At 37.3% G+C, this 15,982-nt stretch overlaps 1 protein-coding gene across 1 annotated transcript in view; it reads left to right on the top strand.

Annotated features, from left to right (window-relative positions):
• PKHD1 (PKHD1 ciliary IPT domain containing fibrocystin/polyductin) overlaps positions 1-9,663 on the top strand; it is a 487,578-nt gene extending 477,915 nt beyond the window's left edge. The window contains exon 66 of the mRNA XM_077752866.1: positions 9,215-9,663. Within this exon, the coding sequence (XP_077608992.1) occupies positions 9,215-9,663 (449 nt within the window). The remainder of the gene's footprint in view (positions 1-9,214) is intronic.
• Positions 9,664-15,982: the final 6,319 nt, after the last annotated feature.

Raw genomic sequence — 15,982 nt, 5'->3', positions numbered from 1 at the left:
CAAGTATGACCAATACCACCGCTACAGTGTCTTTGGTTTCTACCTTCCCCTACTGTTTCACAGATGTATCTTCCATTCAGTCTTAGTTAATACACCCGTTATAGATATCCACTCCTCCAGTCCTTCTTTTCCCTCCCACACACAACTTAGTTCTCTCAGCTTCAAAATGACCTTCTCCAATGTATCCACACACCTAAAGTCTCCACTCCACTCCTTCCCAGATCAAATTCTATTTCTCTCTCTCTCTCTCTTTTAGCTAGAAGAAATAATCCACTTGTCTCAACTTTTATAACACTTCTCTCTTGTTCACTTAACACCTTTTATGTAACATATAGGTATAGGTGTTCAGATCTTATCAAATTCTGTATCTTTTCTAATTCCAGCAGCACTGTTACCATAGGGCGTTAGGATATTAGACTGCTTATAACTATTGTTATTGAGTGAATAATGAAGGCAAAGATGAAATGAGATCCCTTTCTGCCCTTCTCCCTTCCAGAGAACCCTGGACTCCAGCAGTTTTTTCAACTGCTGTAAAAAAGGCCCCTTATCTTTTCTAAAATAATTCAGAAAGTTTATTCACGTTCACAAAATTACCAACAGGACCATGACTGTACATCTTTGGGGTCCTACCAACAGGCAAAATGTGACTGCTTACTTCCAGGCAGAAGGCTTTCTAGTGCCACTGTAGTTTCCTTGCTCTTGCTTCTGTCTTTGTGTGACCACTACTGCTGCAGACCCCAGTGCTGCCTTCTCTGGAGCATCAGGGGTCTTTGGCGGTGTGTGTGTGTGTGTGTGTGTGTGTGTGTGTGTGTGTGTGTGTGTGAGAGAGAGAGAGAGAGAGAAATCTACATTACCAGTGCTAGAAATTGAAAATTGATGTAAAAATGGCAAGATATTATGTATGTGTGACTATAACCATTAACTGCAGGGATTTAGGTTTACCACTTTAGGGTCCTATTGAGTATATATGGTGTATTTTATGAATATTAAGTAAAACAAAGGACTGTCGATTTACCTTTGTAAGTACAGATCTGTAAGAATGACAAGGAGAGGGAAGAGAGAGATGGCCTCAAGATGTCCAAAAGCAGGGAAGACCAAAACAGCTCAGGACTACAAACTGTGCCAAGTTCCCAGAAAAGTAAAACTATATTTGTAAATTATTAATAGCACACCCATGTCATACAATTAAAAAGATATGAACATCTCCTAATTTAAAAATGTGAATAAAATTGAGCACTTAATTCCTTTAGATAAGTTTTTAAAATGGGAGTATTTTTTAAAATACCAAGGATAAGAACCTTTCAGCTAAATAAGATGGAGAGTTCCAATGTTCTTTGTAACCAAGATTCAGTATCATGTCTAACAAGGGAATATTTGACGAGGAACTACTCACATGAAGATAAAACAGAGAACTAATTACTACAACTTTATAACATATATTTTAGAATGCTAGGAAACACAGACATAAGAACAAAATTAAGAGAATGTTAGAGAAAATATATGATTGTTTGCAGGTGATATAAATGCTTAATAATAAAAGATTCAACCCTTAAATGCTATAATTTATAAATAACTTGAGTAGCTTACTCAAAATTATGTCAGCCTATGCAAAAATAATATTGTGTAATAGTGACAAAAGAACATGCAGTCTTAGAAAACAATCTTAACGAGGTATATTGGACTTTTGTATAAAAAATAGATGATATTCTATTGCATAGTTTAAAGAGCAGACTTGATTACATAGGGAATTGCACCATGTTTCTAATTAGATTGACTAATATTGCAAATAAATCAGTAATTCCTAAATTAATTTTGGTTTAATGAAGCTGCCATCATTTTATACTGAGTAGAACATCATAATATGATTCTAAAGTTCTTCAGAAAATACAGAACAATGATACAAAGCCAATTTTTTAATTTTTAATTCTTTCTAAAGTTTATTTTGAGAAAGATAGAAATAGTTTGAGTGGGGAAGAGGCAGAAAGAGAGAATCACAAGCAGGCTCCATACTGTCAGCGCAGAGCCTGATATTGGGCTCGAACCCACAAAGCTGTGAGATCATGATTTGTTCCAAAAACAAGAGTCTGATGCTTAACCAAGCGACCCAGGTTCCTCCAAAGCCAATTTTTTAATAAGAAATTAATCTTATGGCAGTGGGGATGAGTAGCTCAAATGGAGAAATATTATTTATGTTTACTATTTTTAAGACAGTATAATACTGACACAAGAATATATGGAGATATTAGTGCAGATAACTTCAATTAGATGTAGATATAGATATTAGATATATAAATGTAATATATGATAAAGGAGATAATAAAAATAAAGGAAAACAAGACGTAGTCTATAAATAGGGTTAGTAAATTTGACTATTTAGAACATTTGTTAATCTAGATTCGAGGAGCCTGAAATTAAGTCCTCCATTAGAAACAACCTCAGGCTGCACGTAGTCCCAGTTCCAGAAAAAGCCTCAGCTGAAGCCACCCTCAGACCGCCCTCAGATCTGCCAATCAAAAGAAATGTGTAACATTCCTGTAGTCTTGGAGATGAGTCAGGGCTGGGAACTGCAGGTAGTTACTTTGTACAAAATACCCAATCATTCACTGCTTGCATAAGCCCCATGTAAATCCTCTGAGCCCACCTCGTAATTGGTCATTTTCAAAAGATTCTCAAAGGTCATGATTGGGTCCCGCCAAAAGTAACAGATGCCTTGCAGATACTGAATGGTCAAAACTGTTACTATGGGTATTGTACAATTATGATTGGTGCTTATGTGATGATGCTGTATGTACAACGTGTGCACGGTAACACCCCCGCCCTCACCCCATAAAAACCCTGCTTGCCACCGTTCGGGGCTCCACTTCACTGCTGCTGCGCCGGGAGACAGGTGAGCCCCTGCTCGAGCTTGTAATAAAGACCCTTTTGTACTTGCATCGGTGCTGGCTCCTTGGAGGTCTCTGGGGACTGGTGATTCGGGCATAACAGATTCACCCTTCAAAAAATATACCAAAGTAAACTCCATGCTGATTAATGAGTTACATCAGGTTTACTAAAACATACCCATTGCTAGAATATTTAAAAAAATGCTCATGATATAATATGGAATTAAAAGCATTTTCCCCCTCATCTTTTAAAAATGTTCATACCTTCTAATTTACAATGAATTTCTTATTTAAAATACGGGATTTTTTTTCTTAAATAATCTAGATTAATGAATCTTAATTATTGCATATAACTTCTTCAATATGTGGGCAGGATTGTTGCCCTGATTGACAAATAAGAAACCAAGATGGAGTACATTCTTTATGTTGTTTTATCAGTTGTCTCTCTCCCTGCCGCAGCCCCTATTTAGGCTCCATGATCCATGTGGTTATGTCAACCTTCTATGCTGAATCCTGGTCATCCAACACAAAATGCAAGACATGGGAGACTGGGCTGGGAAAATATGAGCAGCGAGGGTAGTGGGAGAGTGAGGAGAGATTCATTGTTAATGTTCCCCTTGCAAAAGAAGCCGGTGAGTAGTACCCACACACATTTAAAACAATCACGGGAACACTGTATATTTGTTGCCCAGAAAGTTTTGGAAGACAAAAGAGGTTAAGAGTAGCTGGAAAAGTTACAGCTGACTATGGTGAACCTGAAAGGGTCCAAAACTACTGAGAAGGGATATATGTTCCTGTATTTTATCACATTTTTCCAGAAGCTAGATGAAACCCACCAATGGGACTCTAAGTGGCATGGAGAGGCAATTTGAAATCTTTTCTTTCCATTTTAATGGAGACTCACCAATAAGGTGGAGGTACAGGGGAGACATGCCAATTCATATGTTTTGATATTCACTATTCTTCCTTTCCTAAAACCCAAACATTCAGCTGAATGCCTTAGGACACATATCTGCTATAAATTCATTTTTTATCTAATTTGTCTGAGATCTAAGCTTCCTGTGGAGGTCCAAGATCAAAGGATCTGATTCCTTCTGATGTCAGTGCTGACATATAATGTGTGCTGACTTAGTTCTGTCTATAACCTCACAGTGGGAGGCGGCCAGCCTCCCTGGGCACCTTTACACAGTGCACTTTCATTTTGGCTAGGGAGTCTGTCAGGTAGGTTGCTGATTGGAGCTTCCATGTAAATAATTCATGGGAGATTTTTAAATGTTTTGGGGCCTGCAAAGGAAAGATATGCTTGTGTTCGTCTTTTATGAATAGATGCAGACTTGAAGAACAAGGGGGGACAGATTTCCAATGACGGTCTCTCAAAAACAGGATAACGATATCTTCAATGGGTTGAAAATAGGTGACTTGTAGTGTTTGATTCCTCTTCTATGAAGTGGTGTTGGTTTTACCAAGGGATAAAAATTCAAAGCTTATTTTTCCTTTTTCTTCTTGTTCTTTCATTATTTGCTGATCTCAGTAAACTGTCTTTTCCTCCTAGTGGGAGCAGGAATTTTGGAGACGATACCAAGCTCAGTACTTGGCACAGGACTGGGCATAATATGGAGACAAAGTTGATGGCACAAAAAGTTTTTCCTGGAAGGAACTCAGCCTCCCAATAACAAGACGAGACTGTCCTATAAGGAAAGGTGGCCAATGATAGAAGCAGTTGCCCAAGTCAAATGAGAAACTCTAGTCAGCAAATATTGAGGCATAAATCAATATAGCATGAGCTAAACTGACTGAGTCACCTAGGTGCCCTAAAACTGTTTTTTAAATTGAACCATATTGCCTTAATGTTTATAGGAAATAGATTGATGTGTCCCTCAACACACAATGTGTTGTAACAATAGGGAGCACATGATTTGGGAAGTACTTTCTGAAGGAAGTGAGGCATTTGGGGAGATGAAGAAAAGGCAGAAAATGTTAAAGGATATAATAAAAAGGTACTTCAGGTCTCAGACGTTTTAAGATAATATAGGTGGAAGATGAGGTAATTAGGGGAAAGATTTCAGACTTTTGGGCTCAGTGGAGGATGCAGTCAGAGAATAAGTACTATGTATACATAAAGTACTTGAAAGGAATTGGATTTGAACACTTAGCTATATGGACATCAAGGTGTCAAGGTCAGAAAAGAACATGCTTTTTGAAAACAATGTAATGTTTAAACTAGTATGTACATGAAATTTCCATGAAACACTCCTATGGATGATTCTTGTTTCTTCCTGAAGTCATCCTTGTCGTCATCATCATCATCAACTTCATTATTATCATCACAATAATAACACAACCACAACACAAGAGCTGAGCTTTATAGGGTCCCTCATAGTTTACAAGGTGCCAAAACATGTTGTAACTCATATGCTTTCATGACAGTTTTATCAGATAGCAGACCAAATTATCCCATACTACTAACAAGAAAACTGCAATTCAAAGGTTCAATTACTTTTTCTACTAAACCCAGACATAGGTTCAGTAGTTTGTCCTATTCCGAAACTTGAACTCTTACACCTGCCCTGAGCACATGTGCAAGAACACACACATGTGCATGTGCACACGCGCACACACACAGCAAGCACTAGACAAAATGTGAAAATAGGGCCTTTGTTACTTACTGTGACATGACTTTACAGGTACCTAGTCTGAAAAAGCTTCCCACTTCCTTAAACATTTCTTTTAAGAGAAAAGGAAACTAATATCAGTATTTAGTTAACAATGAGATAATTTCTATAAAAGATGATAGCAAAGTAAGAGCAAGCCCATGTTTTCAAGAAGGCTATAATTTCTTGGGAGAAATGTAAAATATATTCACATCCTTGTATTTGTAACAGTCATTCAAGAAAAATTCATTAGCCCCTACAACCACCAGGGAGTTGGATAGCCACCAGTATTAATACAGTCTGAGAGGAATATTTTTATTTTCAATTGTTTTATCTTCACGTGCACCTAAATATGTTTTGTGTTTCTTCTGATGCAATAGATACACACTTGTTTTCCTTTACCTAGATTATTAGATCTCTTCTGTCTTCTAACCTCTCATCTATAAGTGGAGATAGTTCTTAAGTCCTTGACCTAGATGTTCAATAAATACTAACTTTACCTTCCCTACCAGTGTTACAACTTGTACTCAGAATCTGTCTATTCAGCTCTTCAACATATTTGACTCTGGCCTACTGTTCTTTATTATGTCTTGCTCAGACTATTGCAGTAGCCTTTCAAGTGATCTCCTTCACAGTTCATTTTCTTCATCATAGAAAGCCTGTTCTTCCCAAGATGAAAATAAGATGTCACTGCCCTATTCCAAAATCACCTCCCCATCTATGAAATAAATCCAGGCTCCTTAGTAGAGTTTTCAAGACCCTTTATTTATGGCCTCTATCAAGTATTAACATTTTTTTTAAACTCCCGACGCCAAAGCCACATCTCTCTATCTCTATCTCTATCTCTATCATCTCTCTCTCTCTATCTATCTATCTATCTATCTATCTATCTATCTATCTATCTATCTATCTATCCATATATATTTAACCTCAGTTCTCAATGTCCAAAGCTATTTTCAGAGTCTTCAACACATCTTGTTTGTTTTTGGTCCACTGCCTTTGCATACTGCCTTTGCCATACTGTATATTGGAATGTCTTCCCACCATATTATCCCTCAAAAACAAATCATCTCCTTTGTAAAGTCTTCCTAACCTTTCAGGCAGGATGAAGTAATTCTTCTTTTGTATCTTATTTACACACCTGCTATACACACTTTATTATTAGGCTCTCACCTTAAACAGCTTAGAGGTCAGTCTCCTGGAGCCCCTGGAGAGCAGGGGAGAAGTTCCCAGGGGCTTTGTTTTCATAGGACCTAGTACAGGCTCCATGTATTTTCTGGTTTATGTCTGTCCCCACTACTAGGGAATAAACTCCAAGGTATTAGGACTGTTTCTTGCTCACTGCTGTATTTCTAGACCTACCATATAGCAGGTGCTCAGAAAAGAATCAATGGATGGATGGAAGGATGGATGGACAGACGGACAGACGAATAAGCGAACTAATAAACCAGTGAGAAAACAGACGAGTTCTCCAATGAAGAATCTCTGGAGGCTCAGAATGATTCCTCTTACAATCTAGTTTGACCACCTGAAAAGGCACTGCATGAATGAAAAAGGGCTAAAGAAATACAAGAGTAGAATTTGAGAAGAATTTGACAGGTTCATTCTTTTGAGATATTGAATCTGAGGCAATTTTGAAACTTTGGAATGAAAATGTTTCAAACCTTCAGCAACCAAGATATTTGGCAAATAAATGCAAATCTAAGAGCTGACATTTAAGAATATTGGTGAGAATGGAATATATATACAAAATACAGGCAAACTTGGGAAAAAGACACACCCACATTAGGCATCTGGGGTCTATCTTGTTGATGGCGCATGTTTGCTTATTTTAAGATGAATTTGTAAAATGTATCCATCTGTGTGACATAAAGATATTCACAAGGCTATTAATTTAGGGCACATTTTATTTAGGTAAACCATAGATAAAGTAAAAAAAAAAAAAAGATGTGTATGGAATCATATTAAGTAAATATGTTAGATGGTAAAGACCAGGCTAGCTAAGTTTGAATTTCATAGCTACACTTGGAGGAGGCTTTGTGACTTAGGGCAAGTAACCCTCCATAACTTTGTTTTTCAATCTGTAAAATGAGGATACAAATGGGACTAGCCTCATGGGGTGGCTGTCAGGCTTCGGTGAGTGAATGAACATAAAGCATTAAGAACAGTGCCTGGCAGGGATGAGTACTATCTGAGCATTAGCAATTTGAATTATAATGATTATTATTTATCTAATCTTTACTACATCACAGATTCTGGGTAGTGCTTAGCATGATTCATCTTATTTAACCTTCAAACAATTCTATGAGGTAGATTCTATCAATTCAACTGTTTTTACAGATGAAGAAACTGAGGAATGCGGAGGGTAAGTACAGTCTGTACATGTATGCAGCAAGTTAGGGACCAAACAGGAAATCTAAACATATTTGTTTGATTCTAAGCTTGTATTCTTAGCTGCTTTGCTATGTCACTTCTAGAGCCCACCTCTCATATATTTAACACCATAAACAATTGTTTTGGTAGGTTTTATTGAATTGTATTTAACTCTATCTAATTCTAGTTCATCATCATTTATCTATTCGCCAAGAAATGTGGTAGATTAGTTAGTTCATTCACATATGGCATGATCATATCTTAAAGGCTAGAAGTGTTATTGTTTATATAATACATCCTTCAAAGAATTGGGACAGATTAGGGCAAAAGTGCCCAGATCATCTGTTACCATGGCCAGCACCAATGTTGTACTCTTTGGAGTTAAAGATTAATTCTGTTAAATAGGAAAAAAATACAAATCTCAATGGAAGAAAATTATAATTAAAACAAGACTGCTAACAAGAAATACATTTTAATATATTGTTAAGTAGCACCTGAGAGTAATATGAAATTCTGCAGCTGAGGTTCAGAGAGGCTAAGAGACATGAGCCAGCTAGCAGGAAAGGGAGACATAAACCCTGATTTGGGGACACCAGTCTACTGCTTCTTCTCTCCTTCCACTATTATATAACCATACATGTACACACTCATTTGGATACATGTTTATTGATGTGTTTATATTATCTCTACATATGTTTATATTTATGTTAATACAAATGTGAGTTGACCTGGTTGGTAAGGCCTACCTGTGGTTTGATTTTTGGATTTAAGCCACTGTACTTAGAAAGAGAAATCTTTGTTGACTTATCTATATCATAAAATCTGTTTTCCTGGGAAGTGATATTATCAAATTTTTATTCAGTTATATTAATTATACATTGGGTGTGAGATACAGTGGGTTTTTTAAAAAAAATATTTGTTTTGAAAGAAAAGAGAGCATGTGCACACGAGTAGGGGAGGGGCAGAGATAGATACTCCTAAGCAGGATCTTTGCTGACAACATAGAGCGCAGTGTGGGGGCTCGATCCCATGACCATGACCTGAGCCAAAATCTAGAGTCATACACTTGATTGACTGAGCCACCCAGACGCCCCTGCAGTGTTGTGTTTTTTTGTTTGTTTTTTTGTTTTTTGTTTTTTGGTTTTTTTTAGGGAAAAAAACGTATTTCTAAGGGTATTTGGAAATCAATAAGCTGATACAACTCAATCTTTGACAGTATCTTTTCAGGAATGCTAATATATAAAGTGATGGTTCTCAACTGATGTGAGAACTAAATCCATGTCTACCCCTACTTCTTTTCTCCCACAGATATGAAGATGAAGGTGATTGTGGATGAACTGACCCAGCTCCCCCACCAATCACTGAACGGTGTGTCCAGAAGGAAGGTTGGCTGTCGCACTGTGCAGAAGGAGGGTGCACACCGAGAAGAGGCTGCTGCTCCCGCTTTCAGTCTTACCAGCATCCCCTCCCAGGGGCACACCTGCGCTCCAGACTCTCCTGCTCAGCAGGTGTCCCTGCAGGAGGCTGGGACCTGGAGGGAGGCCCGAGATCAGCTGGTCAGATACCAGCTGGCAGGCCGAGATCAGAGGTTGCTGCTCTGCCCAGACCTCAGACAAGAGAGACAGCAATTGCAGGGACAGAGCCACTTGAGCAAGGAAAGGGGCAGCGTGGGGCTTTCTCAGGAGAAGAAAGCCTCCTGTGGTGCTACCCAGACATTCTGTCTTCATTCAGTCCACCCAGAGACTATTCAGGAATAGCTGTGATAGGCGCATGATAATTGATATGGGCTTTGTTGAGAGTTTAATTAAGGACAGAGATATAAAAACAGTAAGTTTGGGGAGGGAATTGTCCATGGACCAAAGTTATATTTTTAAAAATAGTTCTTTCTGTTAGTAGCTGGGTCAAATTTACAACTGGAAAAAAACTATTTGGGGAGACCAAAGATAACCAAGTGCCCAAGCAGATTATTAGTGAACTCGTTTTTCAGAGCACTGATTTTTGGAGAAGATAATGTGTACAGTTGCCCAATGAAGGAGGGAAGAGATTATATCACTGGTAGCCTCTCTAGGGTGTGTACTAGGAGTTCTAATGAAGACCAGAGCAGAGGGTCAACTCCTTTCAAGTTGGGGAAGGATGCTAAAGGCAATTTCTCCTAATTCATACATTCACAGAGGGCTCATCAGTACTCCACTTTAAGCAGCCTGATTGCATCCTTGGCTCTTCATCCAAAAGGTTTTATGCTTCAAGGAAGTAAAGCAAAGATAGCTGAGGTGAGGAGAACTTCCAGAAACAACTTGTTCTCAGCTTTTCCCCAAATACAAAACAGGATTTTCCAATCTCTGAAAGATTAAGAGGATGTTCTATGTTTGAATTAAAACAGAGGAAGGAAACATACTCTTCTATTGCAGAATTTTAAATAATGATGCCCTGGAACTAATCCCAAAGTGGGTACTGGCAGAAAGTTATCATCTGCAAGGCATCAATGAGAGAGTATATTTGACCCTACAATGAGTTGTTGGGAACATTCTCAGCCTTTTATCCATTCTTTAGATGTATTATAGACATTTCAAGCCTTAAACCTGCCCATAAAGGAAGGTGACATTGTATTGGATTCTGAGGGAGAAACAATTAGATATTAAGATTGATGTTCACCAAGAAACTGGAATCCAAGCTATCTGTGTTTAAGAAGGCATTGATGGGCAATCTGGTCTATAGAAAGTTACTCTGGAGGTACAGACTGGCTTTCTGCAGGGTAAGTCCTTTTTGTATTTTGTTTGGGGATTAATAGTGTTTAAAAACATAACAAAAAATAACTTGATGCGCTTAGGCAGACTATGCCTTCTCTACTGTAATTAGTCCCAGCTCTAACTTTTTTTGTAGTTTTCTGATCCTGAGGTTATTTGTATTTGCAGTCTTTGGTAGATACATTGAGTCGTCAGAGATCTGTAATCTTTTTGTACAAAAGCATTTCAGATATTAAGACTTTTGAGAATTTTAAAATGATAGTCTTAGCACTACTGCTGTGGGTCACCACAGATTCTAGCCCTGATTTCTTCCCTGAGCTCTGTACCATATAGTTAGCTGCCTACTGAGAACTCCCACTAGGTTATCCCACAGCCACTAAGAAGTTAACAGAGCCTTAAATCCTACTCCTTCTTTTCATTCTTGCTTTAACATAATACACAGCATCACTGCACTCAGCCTAGAAATCTAGAAGTCAACCAAGACTCCATGTTCTATCTCACCCATCCCAGTCAGCTACCAGTGTTATATCTACTCCTTTACCCATCTTCCAACTTTACGAGCTTCTTACCAATCTTCCATGTGCCAAAATACTAGTATTTCTGAAGGCAGGTTTCATCCTATCCCTCTGTTTAGGAATAACCATAACCATAAAACTCCTTTGGCAATGCTTGGGATCCCTGAGGCCAAAATGGACTCTTTGGGTCTGAACGGTGGCCAGAAATATCCAGAGTAACTTGCAGGGCTCTAGCCTATGGCATGAAATCTCAGAGTCTAGTTAGAATCCTCTAACCCATAATTAAGGCAGTGCTCTTTTTCTCCTCAGAAAATGGGACAGTTAGCTCTTGTTCATTTATGTCTGGAGATGAGCTAGTTACATAAAGCACAACTATCAGCCAACCCTAAACTTATTCAGACCATTAACACGGCTGGCCCATAAAATATTTCCCAGCAGCAACAAGCTTTACTCCTTATTGAAATAAATAATTGAAAAGTGTCATGTTCCTCTGTTATTTCAAAGACTCTCTTCTTGCTTCCCATTTCTGATTTTTTATATATAGTAGATTCTCTTCCCTCAAGATAGTGAACAAATTAAAATTCTAAGGAGTTCAAAAATATTTGCAAATATTTCTGGATGTTAAAATTGAAAGGGAAGGCTGAAGAGAGATAGGGTAGTTTCCACCATCTCTGAAGCTTTAAGGATTGTGTTCAGAGAAGGTACCAGAGACAGAATTTCATGTCTTGCAAGTGACAGACTGAGCCAGTCTGACCACAGTTGTATCTTGCAGCAGATTTGACCATATTATTGCCCAATGAGGCTGCTGAGAACCAAGAGGCCCAGACCTTTCAAAGATTATTTAGTCAATAGCACCCTTCCATCTAGCAGTCTAAATCCAAACGTATGAAATTACTATACATTGAAATGTATGCAAACTTTATGCAAAAATGAGTATGGGGAAATTGAATGTAAATCACATGCAAATATTATTCATCCAAGCTTCTATAAAACCGTACATGTCAATAACAGTAAAGGATTTTAATTAATTCTGTCATTTAAAATTCATGCATTTATTCCATATTTTGTTTCCAGAATTTATAATGTAGTCAGTGTCAACTCTGAAGGAGCTATAAGCAGAAGGAATTACTCTGCTCGGTGTACAACATAGTTGACTTCAACTTCTGTGATAGCACTCTGATTAACTGCAGATATATTTGAGAGATGAATCACATTTCCTGAATGTAATCTTTTTAAAGGGATAAACCACTTTTATAAAATTAGATGAGGCCTAAGTGGCAGAATATGGAGATATGCATGTTTACAAATATTCTTCTAACATTTGTTATATTTATACATGGAAAAAGACCAGGTTCTTTGCTTGGAACAACTTGACACTGTCAATCTGCTCTCTTATGAGGTAGAAGATTAAGATTCATTTAATGCATTTGGAAGACTCTCTAGAATTTACTGGGTTTTGAAGAATTGTTTTTCTGTTTTATTTCAGTCTCAAAATGATGATTCATTTATTATCATCATGTATATAAGTTTAATATTAGTAGCTATAACAAGGGGAAAGAGATTCAATTTTCTTTTAAAAAATGTGGGAAATGGCCACTTGTCTCTACACTGTATAGATGAAGGAACAGTTACCAAACTCTTGGAATGGTCCAGGCAAAATTGGAAATTTGTTTGCACTGTATCTGATTCCTTCTAAAATTTCCTCAACTTAATGGCACATCTATCCAGTAGAATGACTGATGTAGAAAATTATTCAAGCTGTATAAATAGGCTAAGATAAAAAGCAAATTGCAAAACAATGTGTGTATTATGCTTTTACCTCTAGTTCATTTATGTATAGAAAAATTATTGAAAAGAAAGCAACAAAGTTTTTTTAAAAAGTTACCATTAGGGATGGAACAGGAATATAAGTAGATTTTCACTTCAAATTTTATATCTTTTTGTATTTCAATGTTTTCATAAGGCCTATTACTAGTAAAATAATTTTTTTGTGTTTTAATGGCAATTTTATTTATTTTTNCTTCACTGGATTGTTTGTTTTTCAGGTGTGGAGTTTGGTGAGTTCCTTATAGATTTTGGATACTAGTAAAATAAATTAAAAAAAATAAATTGATCAGGGGCACCTAGGTGGCTCAGTCAGTTAAGCGTCTGACTTCAGCTCAGGTTATGATCTCACAGTCAGTGAGTTCGAGCCCCGCATCAGGCTCTGTGCTGACAGCTCAGAGCCTGCTTCAGATTCTGTGTCTCCCTCTCTGCTCCTTCCCCACTCGGTCTCTCTCTCTCTCTGTCTCTCAAAAATAAATAAATGTTTAAAAAATGTTTTTAAGTAGACCGATCAGAGGTTAGCAATCTCTTTGATTTTTATCCAAGAGTAGAACTTGCTTATAGAAAATGCATTTAGTTTTGGATGGAAGACTTACTTATATATACAGGAGAAGGAAAAAAAAGAGTAGAAAGTGGAAGATGTATAGGCCAGAAAGAGAGACCAAAGAAGAATGAAAGGAAAAGGAAAGAAAGCCTCCAGCTTAGGAATGTTTCTTGGTGGACAGTTGTTAGACTGCTAACAAATCTGTGTTCTCACCAGAGTATCCCTGGAATGTCATGCAGGGTATGTCACCTAGGGTCCCATCTATTGAGGAACCTAGAAGGATAATTTGTATATGTATATAGACTTGGCATTTTTCAATAAGATTCAAAAGAGCCACCTTCTCACACATATGAAGGAAACAGTGGGGAAGCAAATGCTTACCCTAAGTCAAGAGTAGACCCAATACAGTGCCCATACTACTGAGAAGTGCCCACAGGATAGTATGTTTCTCCCCCTTGGATCAGTGCCATACTGTGGACTTCTTCCAGCCCAGCTCTATAAGAACTTATTCGAAACCCACAGCAAATAGTATTAAGACCTTGAACAAAAAGGGCTGACTCTTGAAAGCAGCTATCAAAGCACACTTATTAGGCAGATTTTATAGATTTCTGTTTGTGATAGAGCCTTAAGTCAAAAGACTGTGGGTTTTAATTTGCAAATCATGACTATGGCCTGAGAAATAAGATGCTTCCAAGTTTTCTTAAGTTTGGGGATAAATAAATAATCCTGTGTGCTTATCTATAGTTTAGACAATTCTAGCAGTGTTATAAATTTAGGCTACAAGTCCAGTAGTACCAAATTTTCTCTTTAGTATTCTTTTCTGCGTATCTTCATTCTGTTCCCAAGGATGTCATTGCCTCAATTATCAGCTCTTTTCAATATCATCAATCTCTCCCCGTCTACTAGATTATTCCCATGACTATCCAACATGTATAGTCCAAGTAGACCCCACTTAAAAAAAAAGTAAAGGAAAAGAAAACATTCTTTGATGCTATAGGCCCCTTCAGTTCTCTTTCTCGTTTTTCTACTCCTATTCCAGCAAAATTGTTTAAAAGATTTTTGTTCACACACTCCATTACTTCCTTAGTTTCCATTCATACTACCTGGCACTCCAGGATGCTTTCTGACCCATCTACAGAACAGAGGCTATTCTTGTGATAATCACCAGTGACTTCCATATTGTCATTTCTAAAGAACAGTTATCTTCATCTTACATGACATTTCAGGAGCATCTAACCCAACCTTTCTCTTGAACCACTTTTCTTCCTTGGCCTTTGTAATGGTTCCACTCCTTGATTCCCTCTTATGTCACTGAATATACCTTTTCAGGAAGCTGTAGAGTGAAGGCTCAAAACTGAGTTTCTGTTTCAAAATCTTGTGAGCTCCTAAAAAGAAAATCCAGTTGAGTCTTCCCAGTTTTTTGTTTGTTTTTACTTACAGAACTGAGAACTGTGGCGAAGGGGAATGTACCTTTTCTGAACCCATTTGTCTTAGAAGTGGTTTTCAGACACGTAAGACAATTTGGCTGAGTATAAAAGTATGTGAATCAGAACCTTTGCTTTGCTAAATGTGGAACTATCATTCCAATACTTTCTGACTTTAGTGTTTTCAAGGAGATATCAGAAGCCAATCTGAGCTTTGTTTCTATCTAAGAATGGTTGGAAGACCATAAGATCTTTTCTCTACATTATTTTAAACACTTTGAAAATTCTCTCCATAGGTAAGTCTTTTTGTATCCTTGCAATAACACTGAAAATAGAGGATAATAATAATTGAAATAAGGGAAGGAAGCTTCATAGGGAAAGAAAACTTAAGTGAGACCTAGGAAAATAGGGTTTAAATTTTTAAAAAGATGACATTTTAGGTAGGGGAAAATACATAAATTGGATCAGAAGAGTTACTTATCCCTATATCATCGATTGGTCAGTGAATGAATAAATGCGGTTGAACAGAGGAAATAAAAACCTGAATGAATAATTAATAACCACTTGAAACACATGAAATGATATTAAAAAATGGTAGAAGTGATTTCAACTTAGATGGGGTTAAATGGAAGGATACCCACCATATGTCAAGAGATTAGGCATTAGGGGAAAAAATGATTGTTTATAAAAAATATCAGTAAATATTACAATTTGTTCAGCATTGTACTCGAGCTTTTTAAGGTATAGTTAAATACTACTTTCCTACTCTGATATATAACTATATAAATTATATAAATTCTATTATATAAATATAATGGAAGATCATGGAGCAAGTGACTTCCAAATATTCTTATTTCTTCATGTGTCAAATAGAGCTTGGATCAAAGATATATGGCACTCCAGCAAATACTGCCTTCAGAGTCAGTGAAGAAGAGTTTCCCCAGGCTCTGTGCTTTAGAGAGCTCCACTTTGACTTCCCCCCACCCCTCAATGCCTTCCTCCACATAGACAGGAAGTCCATGAGG

Source organism: Crocuta crocuta, unplaced genomic scaffold (assembly GCF_008692635.1).
Source record: "Crocuta crocuta isolate KB4526 unplaced genomic scaffold, BGI_CrCroc_1.0 scaffold291, whole genome shotgun sequence".
NCBI classification, from domain to species: Eukaryota; Metazoa; Chordata; class Mammalia; order Carnivora; family Hyaenidae; genus Crocuta; species Crocuta crocuta.
The sequence above is the reverse complement of the archived record's forward strand: the minus strand, read 5'-3'. Positions and strand labels throughout refer to the sequence as shown.